Source organism: Rhinopithecus roxellana, chromosome 14 (genome assembly GCF_007565055.1).
Source record: "Rhinopithecus roxellana isolate Shanxi Qingling chromosome 14, ASM756505v1, whole genome shotgun sequence".
Lineage (NCBI taxonomy): Eukaryota > Metazoa > Chordata > Mammalia > Primates > Cercopithecidae > Rhinopithecus > Rhinopithecus roxellana.
In genome coordinates, this window is record NC_044562.1 from 64,769,806 (window position 1) to 64,790,123 (window position 20,318).

The window sequence follows — 20,318 nt, forward strand, 5'->3', positions numbered from 1 at the left end:
TGGTGCCATACATGCAAATCAAGGATTAATGAAGGCAGTGGCAACAGAAAAGAAGCAAAAATGCAGTTAAAAAAAAAATCTGAAAATACATTCTATGACTATTTGATCTGTCTATCCAGGGCATCCTGAGAAATGTGGTCTCCAAAGACAGGAACAACAACAACCAAGATTCCCATTGAGCCAAAAACAACTCCCGCTCAGTGAGGCACTGTTCACCCTCCTCCCAGCTTCCTTCTGCCTGCCCCACCCACTTGGTTCTGCATTGCTCCCTGCTGTCTCTGTGACCAGTCTTTGGGCAAGATCCAAGGGTGCTAGGGATTCGAGGGGCCGTGGCCAATGGAGAAGGAGAACAGAGAGTTCTGTCCCGAGAAGGCTAGAGAGCAGCAAAGTGGGAGACATGTTGGGTCACTGAAACAGGCCCCAAGGGCACAGCTGTCCTTTTATCAGTGGGTGACTCAATGTCCTGATTTTCCCAGGACAGTCCCAGTTTACACCTGTTGCCAAAGTCCTGGTAGGATTGGTGCCTCCATCACTCTTATCCACGTCCTAGACCCCACAATAAAGTCTGTGGCCACCCATTCACCACTCACCTACCAGAAAAGGATAACCCTCTGCAGATGTGGGTCAGTACCAGGATGCAGGGTCAGATAACAAGATTCAACCCCACTCACCCCCAGCATCCTTGTGCAGTGCAGAGCCCAGGCAACCATACATGGTGACTCTGGAGCAAGGATCCCCTGCACAGGCTGAGTCAAAGATATACAAACTGAGGAAATCCTGTTAGGGTTTGCTTCCAGCTGGACTCTTTATCTTATATTCTCTGTCCTCATGTTTCTGGCACATCAGGGCATTTAGCAAATGTCCTTTGAATGAATGAAAAAATGAGTGAATAAATACATCGATTGATCTTCTTTTAAATAGTTTGTATCCTCAACGATTTTTGTAAAGTAGATATGTTTTCCTTCCAGAATACAAGCTTAAGTATAAATAACTGTTCATGGCCAGAGAAAAGCTGTATTCTCAAGGTCTTCTTCACTGTTCACCTTATTTAACATATGGCAAAATGTAGGATTAATTCTAAAAGCTCTCTGTGGCGGGAGGTCACATTTTCGTTTACAAGCTGGTAATAGTGATATGCATTTCTATGACTGTTTCTAAAAACACAATAGGAACAGAAATGAGTTGCCTTATGGACAAATTTTATGACCACTCCAGAAGCAGATAGATTCCCAGCCAAATTGTTTCCAAGTTTCTGCTGCCTGGAAGCAATTGGCTTAGCTGGAGCTGCTCTGCTAATAGTGATCTTCTTGAAGTACTGGAAACCCAGGGTAACTACCAAAGCCACTCAACAAAGAGACTCTATAATGAGGAACAAAAGCTTCTCAGCAGCAATCCTCACGAGCAGCTTGCTCTCCTGGGGGTTGGGGATGCTGCTGGAGATACGTCAGGGCAGGTCCCTGCTAGAGATGGTGCACTGACATGGGCTCCAGTGAGACTGTCTCTTCTCTCCAACCTCGTCTACACAGTAGGATCAAGATGAGCCTGTACATATAACTGAATTGTGGAAATGTTCATAATTGACAAGCCCAAGGATGGGAAGTTAATCCAGGATTGACATAGGCAACCCTTTCTTAAGAATTTGAAATTAGGACCAAAAGAGCTGCTCCCATCTCTCTGTAGGTCTGGGCCTGTGACGTGGAACATCAGGTACCACAACACAATCATAGCTACTCTGAGAAAGAAGAGAACAGGTGTGTAGGGAGAGGTGGAGTCAGGAACGGGCAGAGGAGACCTGCTGAGTACTCCCTCATCAGTCACTCTTTCTAACCACTCCAGAGGCCTGGCCACTGTCTGATCTTAGGTGGCATTTCTTTTTCCCTATAGTAAATCCCTCTTTAGGTTTAGGTAGTTGAGCTCCTTGTAACCAAAAGTCTTAATTACCACACAGTATGAAAATGATCCCTATTCAAAATATTTCTCAAGGCATTTAATATTTTCTAAAGCTATAAAAATTGAGCTAGAGACTGGATCCAAAATCACCCTCCAGCAGCAAACTCACCTCTGTGTTGGAACAGTTCCCAGGACATCACTCAGTGTGGCCAAGAAAATGTCAATCAGAATTGAGAACAATGTTCTCAGCCCTCTCTCTTCCTAAGTGTTAGGGCACTTCCTGAGCCCAGGCTGCTTCCTCATGTTCCTCTTCTCTCTCCATGGCCTCCACTGTCCCACCATCCTTTGGGATCTGTCCACTCACCCAAGCTGATTGGAGGATGGGGGAGAGAATTCCCTGACCCACCTGTTCTTGCTATAACTGAAAACAGACTGTTGAGCCCTTTTCCCTGCTAAGGGTAGGGGTGTGTCACAGGTGACCTTGACCAAGAGAGCTGCCTGGCAGCTCTGGTCTATGGGCTGGTAGCCCTCTAAGCACCAATTTGTATGAATTGGTTTATAAATGGAGAAGAGAGATTGCCAGGAAGGCATTAGGAGTGCAGATACCTGAAGGAGGAATAGGGATGACAGATAGGAGAAATGAAGAGGACAGGAAAGCATCAGGACCCTAGTTCTACCCCCTTGGACCAAGTCTGAATCCTATAGTACTATACCATCCAATATGGTAGCCACTGACCTCACGTGGCTATTTAATTTTATATTTAAATTAAGTGAAATTAAATAAAGTTAAAAACATTCCTTGGTTGTCCCAGCCACATTTCAAATGATCAACAGCCAAACGTGGCTCGCGGCTCCTGTATTGGATGGTGCAGACATAGAATAGTTCCACCATGGCAGAAAGTTCTGTTGCACAGTGCTGCTATTGGGAAGGTAGCATTCTTTGTGTTTCTACCTGGAACCCAGCATGGCCAAGGAAGTGAGAACTGACTAGAACAAATCCAGACCTAGGAGCTTACTACCCATAGTGTACCAGAAGGTGGCTCCTAAGCTGGCAGCACATCTCAGAGGACACAGCAGCAGGGGCAAATATGCAGCACCGTCTTGCAGTGGCATCCACAAGAAGTCAGAGTAGAGAGGCAAGGGTGCATTGGGCTTAGCACCAGGGTGGCAACCCTGGGAAATCTCAGGAGAGACTTTGGCGGCTTATGTCATCTAGTGTGGCAAGTAACAGCAAAACCAGGGTATCAATATAATTAATCATCACTTCAGTTGATGCCCTTGTCTGATGGGTGACTTAGATTTGCATGGAGTGTTCCCACTACCTATGGAGAAAGAGAAATAATAAATATGGGGGATTCAAAGATTATAGAACCCTGCATCCTTGCATCCCTTCTGAGATGGGAACTGAGGTGTTCCTGTGCTCTGCTTGTGTTGCTGAGGGCTGTGGCTGCCCACCACATCTCCCTTCATTTTGACCCAGACTTGAGGTGTAATCAAGCACTGTAAGGTGGACAGCCATAGGTTTCCCTAACCTGCATCTACTTCCCCTTCTGCTAGTAAGTGCGCCCTGATTTTCCCATGAGGAATCATCCCTTTCTGCACTGGGTTCACCTGGACACATCGCCCAAGGCTTGCCAATCAACATATTCCACTGTCCAACACAATTAATCCATCCTCCAGCCCTAGGGGTTAGTTTAGAGATAGGTACATGGCCCAAGCCAGACCATTAAGAGCCATGAACATCAGCCCAGGACTTTTGATGGAATTGCTAGGAGCAAGGCCCTCTTTGCTCTAACTGGCACGTGGAAAGCTGATAACGCACAACAAACAATGACCATTTTGCCTCCAATAGTGAAGAGCCTGTCCATCAGAGAAGGGCAGAAACAACAGGTGGAAAGAGACAGAGTCTTGGCAACATTGTTGAAGCCCTGGATCGGGCTGTGCTTTTCAGCCACAAGATCACACCCCACAGAATCCCCCCTCCAGCTTCCACTTATGCCAGTTAGATTGAACATCTGTAACTGAGAACGTGTTGAGGAATTTGTTCTGCCCAAAGCAATGTCATTCTTAGAAAGGGAGGCAACTGAGGGTATAGAAAAGGCACAACCTTGAAATCAGAAAGCCTGGGCTCAAGTCTCTCATCCTTCTTCCACTGGACATGTGACCATGGGTAAAATACTGAACCTCTCTGGGCCTCACTTGCCTTGAAGATAATAACAGCTTCCTTGCAAGGAGATTGATAGTATTAGCAATCCAGTATGTGAGTCCCATTCATGAAACATACAGGGGATAAATAGTGGACTTATAGAGCTTATACTTTGTCAGAATGACTCATGATGTGTAAATTTATACCAGTGACAAAGCAGAGATCTCTTAGTTTTTCTGATGTTCATTTTCTAATTCACATGGAGTAAAAATTATGCTCTGAAGCATTATGGTAGGTGTTTTATATGCTGCGTCACTGAACACCACCACCCATGAGGTATACTTTTGCTAGATTTTTAGGATAAGAGAATTAGCTGTAGAAAAGAGAATAAGTGGCTCAAGGCCACACCGTGAGGAGCCAGCCAAGTCAAGGTCGAAACCAAAGCTGGTTCTAAAGCTTTTTTCCTTATTTCTACATCCTTCCTCTGTTCATTGCCTCTGTTCAACAGAGGGTCTTTTCATTATAAATTACAGCAGCAACTTCCAATTAATAGCTAGACTGTTTCTTGCATTGCCAGCCAACAAAAAAAGAAGGAGCAGAGAGGAATAAGGAGAGTGGGAGGTAGGATTAAAGTTGGTTAATTAGATTCAAATGCATCTTCTGCACAAGGGGTGAGCACTAGTCGACCCATTCACTCACTTGCTCATCAACATTTATTGAAGATCTCCTGTAGGCTGAGCTGGTGAAGCCTGCTTTTGTAACCCAGCCTTAATGTTCCAAAACACATGAGACTTAGAGTAGATGAACACCCAGTTAGAAGGAAAGACCCAAAGTCAACGGCGGGAAGGAAAAACCTGACGGAGGAGCCAGTAAGATGGACATATGTACACATACATGGTATTGCCAGCCAACTGCTGTAAAACAACTTTCCTCACCAAGGTCATTCAGGTCGGTTCCCAATCTCATGGGGACACTGAAGAGAGTGACAGCCTCCCTCAATGACTTTTCCAACTATTGCCAAAGTTGAAAATACCAGACAGAATTGTATAGCTCTAAGTAACAACTACAAGCTCCTTGCCAGATCCTTCCTGCCCACACAATGTTTCTGAGAATTATGAGATGAAGACATCTTTAACAATGAACCAGTGAGCATTTGTTTGTTTGTTGTAATGGTGGTTGATAATTTTTTTGAATGTGGAAAGCAAAAATGGAGGGAAAATAGTAGCTTACGTGGCCTTGGAATCTTTGGTAAAGAAGACACATTCTCGTTTCTTAAAATTTGCTTGAATAAAATTCGCCAAGTCCTTCGGAGAGAGAACATTGAATAACACATTACTAATTCATTCTCACCCTTTGCTGATATTAATGAATACTAAATATGATGTAACCCCACTTCAAAGGCTTTAAGAATTTACCACATATTCATAGCATCCAGCATTTGTTCGTGCCTTTAGAATACACAAAGCTTTTTTTAAAGATGCATACATTATAATTTTTATAACTAAATGGAAAATCTTTCTAAAAGTATTTTGGGCTTATCTTGTGTATAAACAGTATTATAAATAAATACAAATTATGTTTTAAAAACATAATTAAACATAATATAAAAACATATAAACTATGTTTTTCCACCTCTAAGGCTACCATGGAGAATATAGGCATTGGATGATAGTTTTTCATAAATAATATATCAATGCAGATTCCCATTCCTCTTACGCTTGCTGTTTAAAAGAAGACATATTCCAAAAACCCTTCATAATTGTATTTATCCCTCCATGAGCGAGGTAGTTAGGCACATCTGGGACCTAATTCTGACAAAAAACCAAAAGCCTTTATAAACCAAAAGCTTCCCTTAAGTTGGCAGAAGCAAACTATTTGGAAACAAATGAAAACTCCTTTAAAAATACCTACACCCCTCAAAGTGGAAGAAGGTATTTGCATCATGTAGGAAACATCATAGGATTGGTAGCCAGAATATATAAGCACCACACATCAGTAAGAATGAGACAGGCAATCCAATGGAAAACATATGGCCAAAGACGAGAGTAAGCATTCATTGAAAGAGAATAACCCATTAACATATGAAAGGAAGCTCAACCTCATTCAGAATGAGCAAATGCAAAGGAAAACCGTAGTGAGATCCCATTTCACACCCACCAGGTTACAAAAATATCAAAGGCAATAAACACCCAGCATGGTTGAAAGGGAGGGCAGTGGGACTCATGCCCACCACGGATGGGTATGTAAACAGATACAACCATTCCCGAACATTGTCCACTATTGCCAGTAAAGTTACCTCCCTGAAAAGGAGTCCCTGGTGGAGAAAGGCAGGATTGTCCCATGAATGACGTGCACACTCAGAATGGCTGGCAAAGCTGCCTGGCAATAAATTTTCAGCCTCAGAGGGCTGCCTTTCCCTGGGGAGGTGGGGCTGCTAGGAGCTTCCTCTCCCCGGCAATCCAATGCCACTTCCCACAGGTCACCAGATTACTGGTAGCTGGAGTTCTCGGACAGCTTTACACACAGTTGGCCTCATAAGAACATGCCACTGGCACCAGAGCCAGCCCTGACTTCTTATCCCCCCAGCAAGGCTGCCACCAGCCATGCACTGCAAAGGGGGAAGTCCCCTCTCCTGGAATGAAGTTCACAATGTGCCCCCTTCCCTTTCACACTCTGCCCCTGCAAGTCCTACGGTATCAGAGGAAGGTGACCACATGCCTTATCTTCCCAATCCTTTGAACATAAGCTTCCCCATAAGTCCTGTGTCTTAAACCCAGACCCCATGAAAGAGAGATGTTTACCTTCACCCACCAAGCCTCAACTCAAAGAATATTTTCCAGGTAGACATGGCTTCCACATCGAAGAATGTTAAAAGCGGTATTGCTCTTAATAGCAAAGCCCAGAAACCCACATGCTATCCCCCTTAGGCTGAATAAATAAACATAAGCACATAAGCACACAGTGGGGCACAGCACAGCCGTGAAATAAATCATCAATGGTTACACATCTCACCGTGGATGAATCTCAAAAACAGTTTTGAGCAAAAAAAAAAAAAAAAAAAAAAAAGGAACTCACAAAAAAATACTCATAGTACAATTCCATGAATGTTCAAACCAGAACAAAACTAAACAATGTATTGTTTAGAGAGATACATATACTCAAGTCATAAAATTATAAATAAAAGCAAGGAATGGGTAACACAAAATTCAGGATAGTGGTTATAACCTCTGATAGGAGAGAGGAAAGCCAACTGAGTGGCCACATGGGGGTGATATGCTATTTCTCAAGCGGGTGGTGGGCACAAGAGCATTCATTTCAATATTCTTTTTAATTTGGAAATTCACCTGTATACATTCTTTTCTATGTATCTTTCAACACAAACATTTTGAAAGCAAAAATAACTTCAATGCTCACCTGTACAGTTTTGAAGGTCTGTGATGCCCATTTTTACTTGTAATTTTCTCATCCACTTAACTAATTTCAAGTCTACTTAACAGGAAGGAAGAAAACAGCTGTGGAAGCTGCGTAATCAATGATCATGGAGGAAGGGTGATGATTTTTAAAAACTGCTTTGTTGCTTAAAAAAGCCTCCGAAAATACACTTTGCAGAGGTGTGCATGTGCTTAGGGGACAAAAAGGAACCTCCCAGAGCTGAGATGCTCCTGCGTGGCCTCAGCAGTTCTACCCATAGAGATGCCTGCATCTGGGAGGGGGTGACCCGCACGGGCTGAGGAGAGGAGACCCATCCAGCAGGAGGTCACAGCAGCAGGCTCGAGAAAGAGTCAGCCTCTGTCCATCTCCCAGGGCTCCGATGCTGAGGCCAGGTGGATCCCTCCAGAAAGGCCCTCCCAGAGGTGCTTCATCACTGGGGTTGAAGGAAGAGAGCAAGGGGGTAAACACTGGAAAAGCTACCACTGCCCTTGGCCCACTGTTTGCTTCTCCCGTGGCCAGGACTGAGGTGAGACTGGGGAGCAAGTGTAAGGAGGTGGTCAGTCCCCCCCAGGCATGCAAGTGCAGGGGCAGCCCCTGAGGACTGGCACCTCCTTAACTTTTGCATCAGGGGTGCCTCACTTGCCTAGTCCGGGCCCTGGGAGGCAGACCCAAGCTGGGGGAGAGCAAGTTTTTGCGTGTGTGTTTGTGTGTGTGTTTTCTTACAGCTCAGTGATAGATCACAAACTCAACCCCCATGGAACCCACCAGTGAGATCAAAATCCTAAACAACACCCCAGAACCGCCCCCCACCACCAATTCCTACTTTCCAAAGCTAGCCACTATCCTGACTGTTAACACTGTAGCCCGGGAGAACTGGATGTCAGGCTGGAATGTTGTCTTAATTTCTTGACAAATGAGAGTGTTGGACAGGATCTGAGAGTGGGTGGAAAACCCACAGGAGGGAACAAGCCCAGTGTCAGCAAAGCCAGGCAGAGAGTGGCAGAGAGGTGCTAAGGACACACCTCCCGCTGGCACCCAACCCAACTCCAGCTCACCCAAGAAGCCATGACTGGGCACGTCTGTGTCCTGAAGGCAGCGTAGAAGCTGCCTTGGAACCCGTAGAGACAGTATGAAGAAGTGCAGCTAGGAGGCCATCGCAAGAACAAATGCAGATGGACCCAAACTGAGACCCTGGCCATGGAGCTGGAGAAGGGACTGAGATTCAAGACTCAGACCAGAAGCAAGAGCATCGAGCATTAAGTAGTGAAAGGAATTGTGAAGACATGGCATTTAAAATTTCCTAAAAGTCAATGTGCAAATGCATGATTTAACGCCTTATGAAGGTTACAGTGAAACCTTTCAAACAGGTGATGCGCATGACTTACGCTTTCACTGTAAGACCAGTCTGTGCTCCGAGACGCGCTGGAGTACAGGGTCCGGGTGCTGTCCAGAATGCCGTTCCTTCTGTTCCTCATGCTCAGCTTGGCTCCCCCAAAGGACATCTTTTCTGTGGCGATGGGTGGAGGGGATAAGTATGGGTTACAAATAGTAAAAGGGCTTCCTTCAAAGTTTCACCCCAATGCCTCTTTCCCTCCACCCTCTCCCCTTTGCCACATGCAATGTCCCACACTCCATTCAGCCCATCACAGTAATTGTGCCCCTGCCCCTAATTCCTCTTCACCCTCCAAGACCCAGATGGCGTTTCCACCCCTCAGCCCATTCTCCCTGGCCTCCCATTCCTGAGTCAGGATCCCTTCCTGGGCGCCCCCTCTTTGCAGTGGCCGAGTGCATGGCCCTCCCAGACTACAAGCTCTGAAATGGCAGTCTGTACCACATGCATCACAGTGCACTACATCTGAGGGGCTTGCAATAGCTACTTGTTAAGTAATAAATTGAGGATGAAGAGAATATACAGAGCAGACTATGGTTAGCAGCCTGTATTGGCCAGGGGACTTGGACCTCAGGCAGAAAGGAAGACCCCTGCCCCTGAAGGGTGGTGGGTAGGGCTTGGGGGTCAGCATGCGCCAGGTCATCCTGAAACTCTAATGCCCAAGACTTCCCTCTTGGGCTCTGGAGCAGGCTGCTGACTTGGGCATTGCAAAACCTTATCTGTCATGCAATGCTTCCCGGGGTCCCTGCTCTGTTTTTCTCACTCTAAGATGCCCCCACCCCATATTTCAGGAGGCCCCTCTCTCCTCATCTCCCAAACTCTAACTCAGACCCATATCCCAAGCTCGAGACAAAACCCATCAATGTCTACTCAACCTCTAGGGCTGTCCTGCAGACACAGTAAATGAAAACACCATCCTGTACACCGTGTCTCCCTGAGTCCCCTCCTCCTGGCTCCAAGCTCCTCCCTGTCTGTCCCACCACATCCCAGCGGGAGTCCTTCCTCCTCACCCCTTCCAAGGCTCTCACGTTGTCTCTGCCCTTGGCAAGGGGCCCTGCTGGTCTCCACGTCTCCGGCCTGGCTGTGCCCACCTCCCTCTCTCTCTGGGCCTGCCTTTCCTATCTGGGGTCCCACCCCCTGTCCAGAGCCCTCTTCCCCATACCCCTCCAGCTGTCATCTCCTGCTCATCCTCTAGGCTCAGCTCACTCATCACTTCTTCAGGGAGATGCCCCACAACACTGGGCAAGCGCTCACCTGCCTCTGTAGCCCCTTCAACCTGCACCAAGCTGCGGGCATCATGGTTTGTTCAATGGTCTGTTTGACCCCTATTAACTTGCTGAGGCCAAGAACTGTATCTTGTTCACCACTAGACTTTCAGGGCCTGGCACAGTGCATAAAGGAGAGTTGCATGAATATTTATTGGATGAATAATTTGATTGAATCGATACCACCTCGCAAATCCTCCTTCAGTTTGCAAACTACTTCCACGTCACCTTCTATAACTACCAAATGCAGAAATGTCTAAGACACAGAGCAGACCCACCACTCAGCCACACTCTGCTCTCAGACCCTCAACCCAGCGACCATGACTCCTCCGTCCAGATCGCCCATCCCAGGCCAGCCACAGGCCTCCCACACCACAGAGACTGTCACTGCTTTAAAACGCACTCCAAATGGTTGGTCTAGACTGTTTAAAACAACAAGCACTTCTTTTACTTCTCTCCCCAGGCATTTCAAAGAGAAGCTGAGAGTATTAATTGGCACTTTACATACATTATTGCAAAACCACAAATCAATCCTGCAAGGTATTCACTATTATTCCCTTACAGCAAATTGCTTCTAAGTAGGGCACCAATGCTTAGGAAGTGACTGCATTTGCCTTGAAATGAAAAACTGTTTATTTCATTGCAGCAGGAAAGGGGTATTTTTGCCTTCAAATCACATTTCTATCAAACAAAACATTGGGAAGTCATTTAAGAGATGCAACAACTAGCCCTCCTCTGACATTCTGAATGCCTTTCTCAGCAGCTGGTAGTCTCAACTGGTTCTCTGAGACCAGTTGATATTCAAGTTGGTTGACTCTGGGTCTTGGCATACAGTCTTAGAAAACAGCTATCCCAGGGCTGCAAGTTTGTTGATCTTCTAGACACATTCTTGCAGGACTTCAGTCTCGGAAGTGAGAAAGCATTGGAAGAAGGAACCTAAGGCCTGAGGCCCAAAGAGAAGCAAATGGGAAGAGAGCGCCTGGGGCCCTGGAGAGTGAGGGAAGGGGTCTGCTGAAAAGGAGATGGCCCTGAAAAAGAGTGAACGGGAAAGGCAGGGGGAGAAAGCTGATCCCTTGGTGCATCACGTGCCAGGGAGAAGTAACAAAATCACACTGCCAGATCCAGTGATCCAAAATTCCCTGGAAAAAATGGGCAAAGGGCTGGGATAAGTCCTTCTGCTCCTGACTCGCCCACCTTGGACTTTTTGGTCAGTGTCAGGAGAAGGTCCCTGGGGGATGATCTGAGCACAGCAAAGCCTAGGAGGAACCCGTGAGAAGCTTTTCATCCATGGGGATGTCTTTTTATTGCATTCAACACTTTTCCCCCCAACACCATAAAAAGACTTCTGTTTTTATTAGAAAATCCTCATGGCAGCCTCCCTGCTCTTCTTTCTACCCAGCGTGTTGCCCTTATTCTGAAGTCCTGGTATTTTACTGATTCTAACCAGATATTGGCCCACAATGTTTACATTGATCGTAAGCTCTCTTTACATGCATACTCAATTGTGGCTGTTTTTGTTTTTTTCCAGCTCTGGACGGTTTGTTGTTGTCATTGTTTTATTGTTTTCTGGCTACAGCCTCCACAGGCAGAAGAGAGAATGAGGTGCTTCCCCAGGCACGATGGAAGCTGAGACTAGCAGTCTCAAGACCCACCAGTGAAATGTTTAATTGACAGTCATCCTTATTTCTAATGAAATTGGCACCCTAATCAGGTGTGGCAAAGACTGGTAGCATCGTGTGACCCAACGTCAAACCAGAGAATGTGCTCGAGATGTGCAGTGGATGCCGGCCCATGGAGCCCCGCGCGGTAACCTGGTGCCAGCAGCATTGGGTAGGCAGAGCATGGCAGCAGGGGACATGGGGTTGTGCTTCTCCACTTTAACCCACCCCAGCAAGGAAGGAAAATCCCTTGGCATAGCTGCACCAAACCTGGCTGTGGCCATTGCTAGAGGAGCCATGGAGAACACTGGAGATTCATCATGTCAGTAACAGGCCTTTCAGAAGAAGAGAATGTTCTACTTACAAGAGACACAGTCATCAAAAAATCGACAGAATAAATCTTCCCTGAGATAAAGAAAGATTTGAGTCTTCACAATAAAAATCTCACTGGGTCCGCTACCAAGCAAAATTAATAGGGCCGGTGGTATCCAGATGAAATCATTTAAGTATAAGAATAAACATAAAAACGGCCGGGCACGGTGGCTCATGCCTGTAATCCCAGCACTTTGGGAGGCCAAGGCGGGCGGATCACGAGGTCAGGAGATCAAGACCATCCTGGCTAACACAGTGAAACCCTGTCTCTACTAAAAAAAACACAACACACACACACACAATAAATTAGCCAGGCGTGGTGGTGGGCGCCTGTAGTCCCAGCTACTCGGGAGGCTGAGCCAGGAGAATGGCATGAACCCGGGAGGTGGAGCTTGAAGTGAGCCGAAATCGTGCCACTGCACTCCTGCCTGGGCGACAGAGCGAGACTCCGTCTCAAAAAAAACAGAATAAACATAAAAACATATAAGCAATATAGCAGAAAAAAATTACTAAAGGAGAAAACCAAGCTGGTATGAAACTTCTCTTCTTCAATACTATAAACTAGAAGAAAATGGAACAGTGTTTATATTTTTTTAAGAGGGAAAAGATTGTGATCTAGGAATCGTATCCTGAGCCCATTCAGCTGTGAGTGCAGTAGAAAGACACACCCAGGAATGGGGAACAAGGAAGGCAAACACTCACATAACTTTAGGCAGTTCAGGAAAGGGAGACAGAGGCTGGAGGGAAAATACCAGATATAAATAATAAGTAGAGATGACGTGGTAGACGTTTGTTTTCAGTGTAAATGCTTATATTTTATCTCAGTGCACAAAGAATTAAAGAAACTTACTAAAATATTACATAAAACAAAGGAACCAAAGAGAAATAAGTGAGCTGAGGATAAAATAAGAGAAAAAGACTGGTTAAGTGAGGGGCTTATCCAGCCACAGGGGAAGCCTGTTCCGAGGTCCTCAGGGGGCACTAGAAATCATGCCGTAAACTTACTAATGGCCAAAGTAAAGGGACTGTAAAAAGAAAATAAAATTTTAGGACCTTCCAGGTTGATTATGCCAAGGGGGAAAGTGAAGCTCTGAAAACAGAGTCACGTAACGCGGCTATTTTTGCACAACCCTTTCTGACTGACCTTTGCAAGGGTTGTGCAAAACCAAATGATGTTATTCCTTAACCATATTCCCTGTCCTTCATTTTAACCTAGACTTGCTGATATTAGAGACAGAGATCCTTGTGACCGTAACCTCTTTACAATTGACTGTTAAGCAACCCCCTTAGAGTATAAACAATAGTAGTCAATCAAATCTTACATCTATACGGTAGCCTTCATACAGAAAATGTGTTTCTGGCTGGGCATGGTGGCTCACGCCTGTAATCCTAACACTTTGGGAGGCCAAGGTGGGTGGATCACTTGAGGTCAGGAGTTCGAGAGCAGCCTGTCCAACATGGTGAAACCGCATCTCTACTAAAAATACAAAAATATTAGCCAGTGTGGTGGCAGGCACCTGTAATCCCAGCTACTCAGGAGGCTGAGGCACGAGAATCCCTTGAACCTGGGAGGTTGCAGTGATCTGAGATCACACCCCTGCACTCCAGCCTGGATGACAGAGTGAGACTCCATCTCAAAAAAAAAAAAAAAAAGAAAAAGAAAAGAAAAAAGAAAATGTGTTTCTATTCAGCACCTCTGGTTTTGCCTATATAAATGATCCTCCCTTTTCCCCATCCCAGGAGCAGTGATCACCATCCTTAGCTGTCAGTCTGCTATCTGGATGGCTGCCCTCATCTTTGCACTTGAATAAACTTTTAAAATTGGATCCCGAGCCTTTTGATTATTTTAGGTTGACAGGATGAACATAGTCAATTACAAGCTTCATGGCATCCGTAAACTAACTTCAAACCCACATTCCCTGATACAGAGGCCAGGGTGAAAAAAACTCCTGCATTTGGGGACAAGTAGGCTGGGGAGGATAGGGCGACTGTAAAGGGGCAGGGTGAAGGGGCTTTTCCAGTGATGGAACAGTTCCGAAATTTGGTTGTGGCAGTGGTTACGCAAATCTACTCGTGTGATAAAATTACGTTAAACTATACACACATGAATGAATGCATGTCCAAGTGGTGAAATCTGGGTCCGGGCGTGTTAGTTCATGCCTGTAATCCAAGCGCTTTGGGAGGCCAAGGCAGGTGGATCACCCGAGGTCAGGAGTTCGAGACCAGCCTGGCCAACATGGTGAAATCCCATCTCTACCAAAAAAAATAACAAAAAATTAGCCAGGTGTGGTGGTGGGCACCTGTAATCCCAGTTGCTCAGGAGGCTGAGGCAGGAGAATCACTTGAATCCAGGAGGCGGAGGTTACAGTGAGCCAAGATCACACCATTGCACTCTAGCCTGGGCGACAAGAACTAGACTCTATCTCAAAAAAAAAAAAAAAAAAATGGTGAAATCTGATAAAGCCTTTGCCTTGTGTCAATGCCAATTCTCTGGTATTAATCTTGTATGATAGTTATGTGAGATGTCAACATTGAGGGGAACTGGGTGAAGAGTACACAGACCCTCTCTACACTTTTTCCTCTTCCACTTCCTGTGAAGCTATAATTATCTCAAAATAATAAGTTAAAAGAAAAATGTCTATGCCAAAAGCACACTGGGCCACATAGTGGTAAATATCCCTGCACAGCCATGCAATACTTTAGGCACTAAACTTAGCCTGGCTATTTCTTAGAATGTCCTGAATGCAAGTTGAAGCTATGCCATTAAAGCACAATTCAATGGAGTTATCTCCATGGCAGTCCCAAAGGATGGGACCTTCATAGAGAGCTAAGGATTTGTCCAGTTCTAGGATTTACTTATTTAACTATGTAAAACTTTGCTTTCGTGTTCTTAATCAATAATCTCAATTATTTCTATTTATGGTCTTTACTCTCAAAAATTTCAAATGGGCCTGACGAATTGAATGGACTCTTAGTGACCACCATAGAGATAACCTCAGTAAAAATTAAAATCAAAATGGACTCTTGAAATACCGTTCACATTTTTTCAAAACTTCGCAATAGACTTACCATACCTATCAGGAGAGAGCACTTACAAACTAAGGACCAACAGTTCCTACAGTTTCTCACACAGGAAACTATATATCACCCTACAGCCTGACTCACTGAACTCATTAAAACCCAGAGTGCTGGGCCCCACCTCAAGAGCATGAGATGTCTGGAGTGAGCCCCAGATTCTGCATCTCTAGCAAAGTTCCCAGGTGCTGATGAGGTAGCCTCAGGACCACAGTTAGAGGACCACTGGGCCACAGATCACACCAAGGACCCCCTTGTTCTTAAACTACAATAAAATGTTTCCAGAGTGTGTAATCAAATCTTTTCAAAACACATGCATGTAATTGATGGGCTGTTCAAGAGGCGATATCATGTCAATTTTGGCTTTGTGTTCTTGTGTAGTCACAACTTGAACGTCTGAACGTTACAATTTGTCCTGCTTGCATGTACATACATCTCCATCAGACCAGGAACACCATCCAAATGTCAGTAATAAATAGCTGCTATGTATTGTGTCATGTCTATTATGTGCCAGGCACTGTACTTGTAATAAAATAATAATCTATGTAACTCATGGGAAGATGGATCCATGTAAATACTCTTTAGAATATTTAGATTATTATTAGTATTAGTATTAGATTACTATTTTCTCCTTTAGATGGATGACAAACCAAGGCACAGAGAGGTTAGATATCTCCCAAAGTCATATGGCTGATAAGTAGAGGATGCAGAATTCAAAATCAAGCAAGCTGGCCTGAGAGCCCAATCTTAAACATTAAGCTAATCTGTGCCACTTTAATACAGCTTTGGGAAGAAATAGATGGTCATCTTAACAACGTGAGTACACTGCCAAAATTTAAACAAAGGATTACAAACTTCATTTTGTTTCTTGAGGGGAGAGGTTGGCCATAGCACTATTTTTATTATCAATGGTTATGAATAATTTTAAATAGTCTAGAAGTCACCCACGAACAACAGAATATTCATGCATCCTTTGAACTCAATGCAAAAAAATAATAGTGTGCTATCTTATTATCCTAAGAAAAAAAGGCTTCTGGCATGTTTTATAAGTTGCTTTTTAGCCCACCTATCACCATGGTCAAATCAGTCCTAAAGTGTCATTTTCAAGCAGGATTGTCTAGTTCTAAGTCTCTTTCTGATTAAAAAACTTGGGGTGGGGGAAGAAACAAAATGTTCTCCTTTGCACACTGAATGAGAGAGGAAAAACTTGTTCATGCTCTAAGGAAAATGCTCCAAAGGGCCCCACACCAAACCCCAGCCATCTCCACTCTTTGAGCCATCAATTATTCATGAAAATGGTGAGTATAACACTTGCAGAGGCTTCAAATATAAATGACACCATGAAGAGAGATCTCCTCCACTCTTATTTTGGCAGGGGCATGGCAGTGGTGCATACAAGCAAGGGTTAAAATAACCTGAAAGGGCCGGGCGCGGTGGCTCACGCTTGTAATCCCAGCACTTTGGGAGGCCGAGGCCGGCGGATCACGAGGTCAGGAGGTCGAGACCATCCTGGCTAACACAGTGAAACCCCGTCTCTACTAAAACTACAAAAAATTAGCCGGGCGAGGTGGCGGGTGCCTGTAGTCCCAGCTACTCGGGAGGCTGAGGCAGGAGAATGGCGTGAACCCGGGAGGAGGAGCTTGCAGTGAGCCGAGATCGCGCCACTGCACTCCAGCCTGGGCGACAGAGTGAGACTCCGTCTCAAAAATAAATAAATAAATAAATAAATAAATAACCTGAAAGGGTCACTAGGCACCTGTGCCTCCACGTCTCAGCCACCACCAGGAGAGAGCTGAGATTTATTTTGTTATAAGCATTATCCTGTTTTTCTAATTGCCTCTATCTGCCAAATTTTTTTTAAGTTTGAATAGATGGATGGAAACTAGGAAAATAGCAGAAGCCAGTGGAGGTTCCCAAAGTCATTGACCCCAAGGTATCCTGCTCCAAAAAGTAGAAGTGAGAAACAGGAGGTAGATACAAGCAGCAGGTGATGCTCCAAGATGCTATTCCCTGAGAGCCTTTTAGAACAAGAGGAAAGGTGGGAGTCCCTATGGAGCCTGGACCCCTACTGTCTTCACGGATGCCAAGAATGATATCAGTTCTTAGGCAAGACAAAGATAATAATTATTATTATTATAAATTGTAATTATAATTTGTAATGTAATTATATTATTTATATAACAATTATATTATTTGTAATATAATTATAAATATATTCATAATAGTAATAAACAGCTTTTTTCCCAAATTATAAAGAAATATGCATTCAAAGTTACAACCTTGAAAGTAAGTCCCTTGCACTGTCAAGATTTTGACAAGCTAAAACTTCTATCATGATAAGTATCTTTGTATTAACACATATAGAATAGACTTAAGGAATAACCACTTTCTTATGTTCAGCTCAAAAATCCTAACACTGAAAAAGTCAGCACTGGCAATAGTGGGCTGAAAATTAAATGGAAATAAAATCTTTAATTATTCATGCAGCCCTTCAGTGTTTCTCTCTTGCCTCTAAATAATACAAATGATGAGCATGTTTCAACGGGCTGGAAGAACGGAAGGAAACACTATATGTAAAAACAAGCCAAATATACCCTCTCCTATCATTATCAAAGAATATTTACTCTTTGAATGCATTATCTCTTGATGTTAATTTACATTTCACCGTAGTCTTGATTTAAGAAAAACTTGTTTTATTATGTTCCCAATAGGATTGCTTCAGATAGTCAGTTGCAGAGTTCAGATGCCAGTGAATGTTTCATTAAAGCTCATTTAGGGAGTTTCTAACTCTTTCAATCAGAAAAAGAAAATTGTAACTCTATTTAAAGTCATTCACAAATCCGGCAAAGATTTCTACATTTCTAAATAAATCTGAGTGAGGATTAGATATATCTGTGAACCACCATTTTGCTTATGCTCACAACTCTTTGAGGAATTTAAATTTTTTTCTTCCTTTAGTTTCAAATCTTCATAGAAAACCTAAATGATGCCCCTCCCAGAGACACAAACTCATACTATTCTACAAGTAATGGCAACATTTAAGGAGAAGCAAAAAGCAAAAGTTGATGACATACCGTAAGTGATGGTTTTTATCAAGCAGGATTTTCTTTCACCCAAGGATCCTGCTGGTCTCTCCTCACAGGGGGAGGAAAGCTTTTATAACTGGAATCTTCTTAGCTCCGCCTTCTTCTCTGAGGTTCTTTTAAGCAGAGGAACAAAAAAGTTAAGCCACTGAAATTGCAAGAAGACTCCTACAGCCTCCACGCACAGTAGCAATTTAGCAATGGAATACGAGTAGGGAATGGATAATTAGCGAACATGATATTTTAAATGCTAATAAAGAAATGATACCAAATTCCCAATCTTAGCTTGACAATAGCACCATAGTATGAAATCATTCTAATACTTAATTTCTGCAATTAATGGCACCTTTTAAAACCGCAGATAAAATGGGAAATGCTCATTATAGAAAGTGATGAAAAGATTAATTAATAAATTAAGAGCTCTTAATTAAGATTAGAAAAAAACTATTAGAAGAAATTTAACCAACATTGCTTTTTCGCAGATTTTGTGAACTTTCCTCATACCAACTAAATGCAGTATTGAGCCAGGCAAGAGGGCATCACAGAGGTGAGCAAATCTAACTTTATTAATTCACAGCTATTTCCTGTCCCCTTGAAATTCTACTTTGGAAGAACTCTCCTAGAAGAAATAAGTAACAATTGTCAGTGGGCAACTTTCGGTCATTTTACTTAAATCATGTGCCACAAACATAATAGTTATATTATAACAAATGTTCCTTTGTGTTGGCCGTTGTTTCTTTTTTTCTTTTTCTTTTTTTTTTTTTTTTTTTTTTTTTTTTTTTTTTTTTTTTGAGACGGAGTCTCACTCTGTCGCCCAGGCTGGAGTGCAGTGGCCGGATCTCAGCTCACTGCAAGCTCTGCCTCCCGGGTTCACGCCATTCTCCTGCCTCAGCCTCCCGAGTAGCTGGGACTACAGGCGCCCGCCACCTCGCCCGGCTAGTTTTTTGTATTTTTTAGTAGAGACGGGGTTTCACCATGTTCGCCAGGATGGTCTCGATCTCCTGACCTCGTGATCTGCCCGTCTCGGCCTCCCAAAGTGCTGGGATTACAGGCTTGAGCCACCACACCCGGCCTGGCCGTTGTTTCTATTACGTTATTTTCATATGAAGCATATGTCATAGAGAAATACAAATAGGATAGTGTATTTTAGGAACTGATTGCAAAAGACATACACTTGCAAAAAGGTTAGAGATGAAAGAGAAGCAGCGTGAAGGGGATTTTTGCAAAGGCAGAGAGATTTGAGCAAGGTCTGAAAGGAACGATAGAGTTGTAGTGATAACTCCTGCAGAAAGCATGTTCAATTCACGAAGAAAACCCCCTCGACAAAGAGACAAAAGACTTCAGACAGCAGTCTCAAACTCAAATATTCCAAGCCCCAGACAGGTCATAAAGATGAAGGGAGCAGTCAAGTGTAAGGTAGTAGGGAAGGGTGGGGGCTGTGGAAAACTGGAAATGATAGGTTTGAATGAGGACCTGTGTGAGAAGAGATCCAGCCAGAAATGGAGAGAGAGAATCAGAGAAATCTCAGAATCACTCTACATATGGGTCCTAGGACTAAAAACTACCACACCCAGCATGGTCCCTAAGCACATCTACAGCACTGCACAGGGGAGCAGGTCGATCTGAGGAGCGGAGCAGCAAAATGAACTTTTTAGCTGTTAGAAATATTGAGCCGCCGGGGGGCAGTGGCTCATGCCTGTAATCCCAGCACTTTAGGAGGCTGAGGCGGGCCGATCGCTTGATGTCAGGGATTCAAGACCAGACTGGGCAACATGGCAAAACCCTGTCTCTACTAAAAATACAAAAATTAGCCAGGTGTGGTGGCATGTGCCTGTCATTCCAGCTACTCTGGAGGCTGAGACATGAGAATCTCTTGAACCTGGGAGGTGGAGGTTGCAGTGAGCCGAGATCATGCCACTGCACTCCAACCTGGGTGACAGAGTGAGATTCTGTCTCAACAGAGAGAGAGAGAGAGAGAGAGAGAGAGAGAGAGAGAGAGAGAGAAAT

The 20,318-nt window shown here is 44.2% G+C and overlaps 1 protein-coding gene across 4 annotated transcripts in view; it reads right to left on the reverse strand.

Moving 5' to 3' along the window:
• TRPM8 (transient receptor potential cation channel subfamily M member 8) overlaps positions 1-18,358 on the reverse strand; it is a 99,239-nt gene extending 80,881 nt beyond the window's left edge. For 2 of the 4 annotated variants that reach the window (XM_030916469.1, XM_030916468.1), the window contains exons 1-3: positions 18,303-18,358; positions 8,854-8,975; positions 5,267-5,340 (exon numbers count right to left, since the gene is read on the reverse strand). In XM_030916469.1, the coding sequence (XP_030772329.1) occupies positions 5,267-5,340; positions 8,854-8,970 (191 nt within the window). In that variant the 5' untranslated portion in view covers positions 8,971-8,975; positions 18,303-18,358. Of the gene's footprint in view, positions 1-5,266; positions 5,341-6,332; positions 6,519-8,853; positions 8,976-18,302 lie in introns of those variants that run through there. The other 2 variants (XM_030916467.1, XM_030916470.1) reach the window with 2 other exon arrangements.
• Between the last annotated feature and the right edge of the window lie 1,960 nt (positions 18,359-20,318).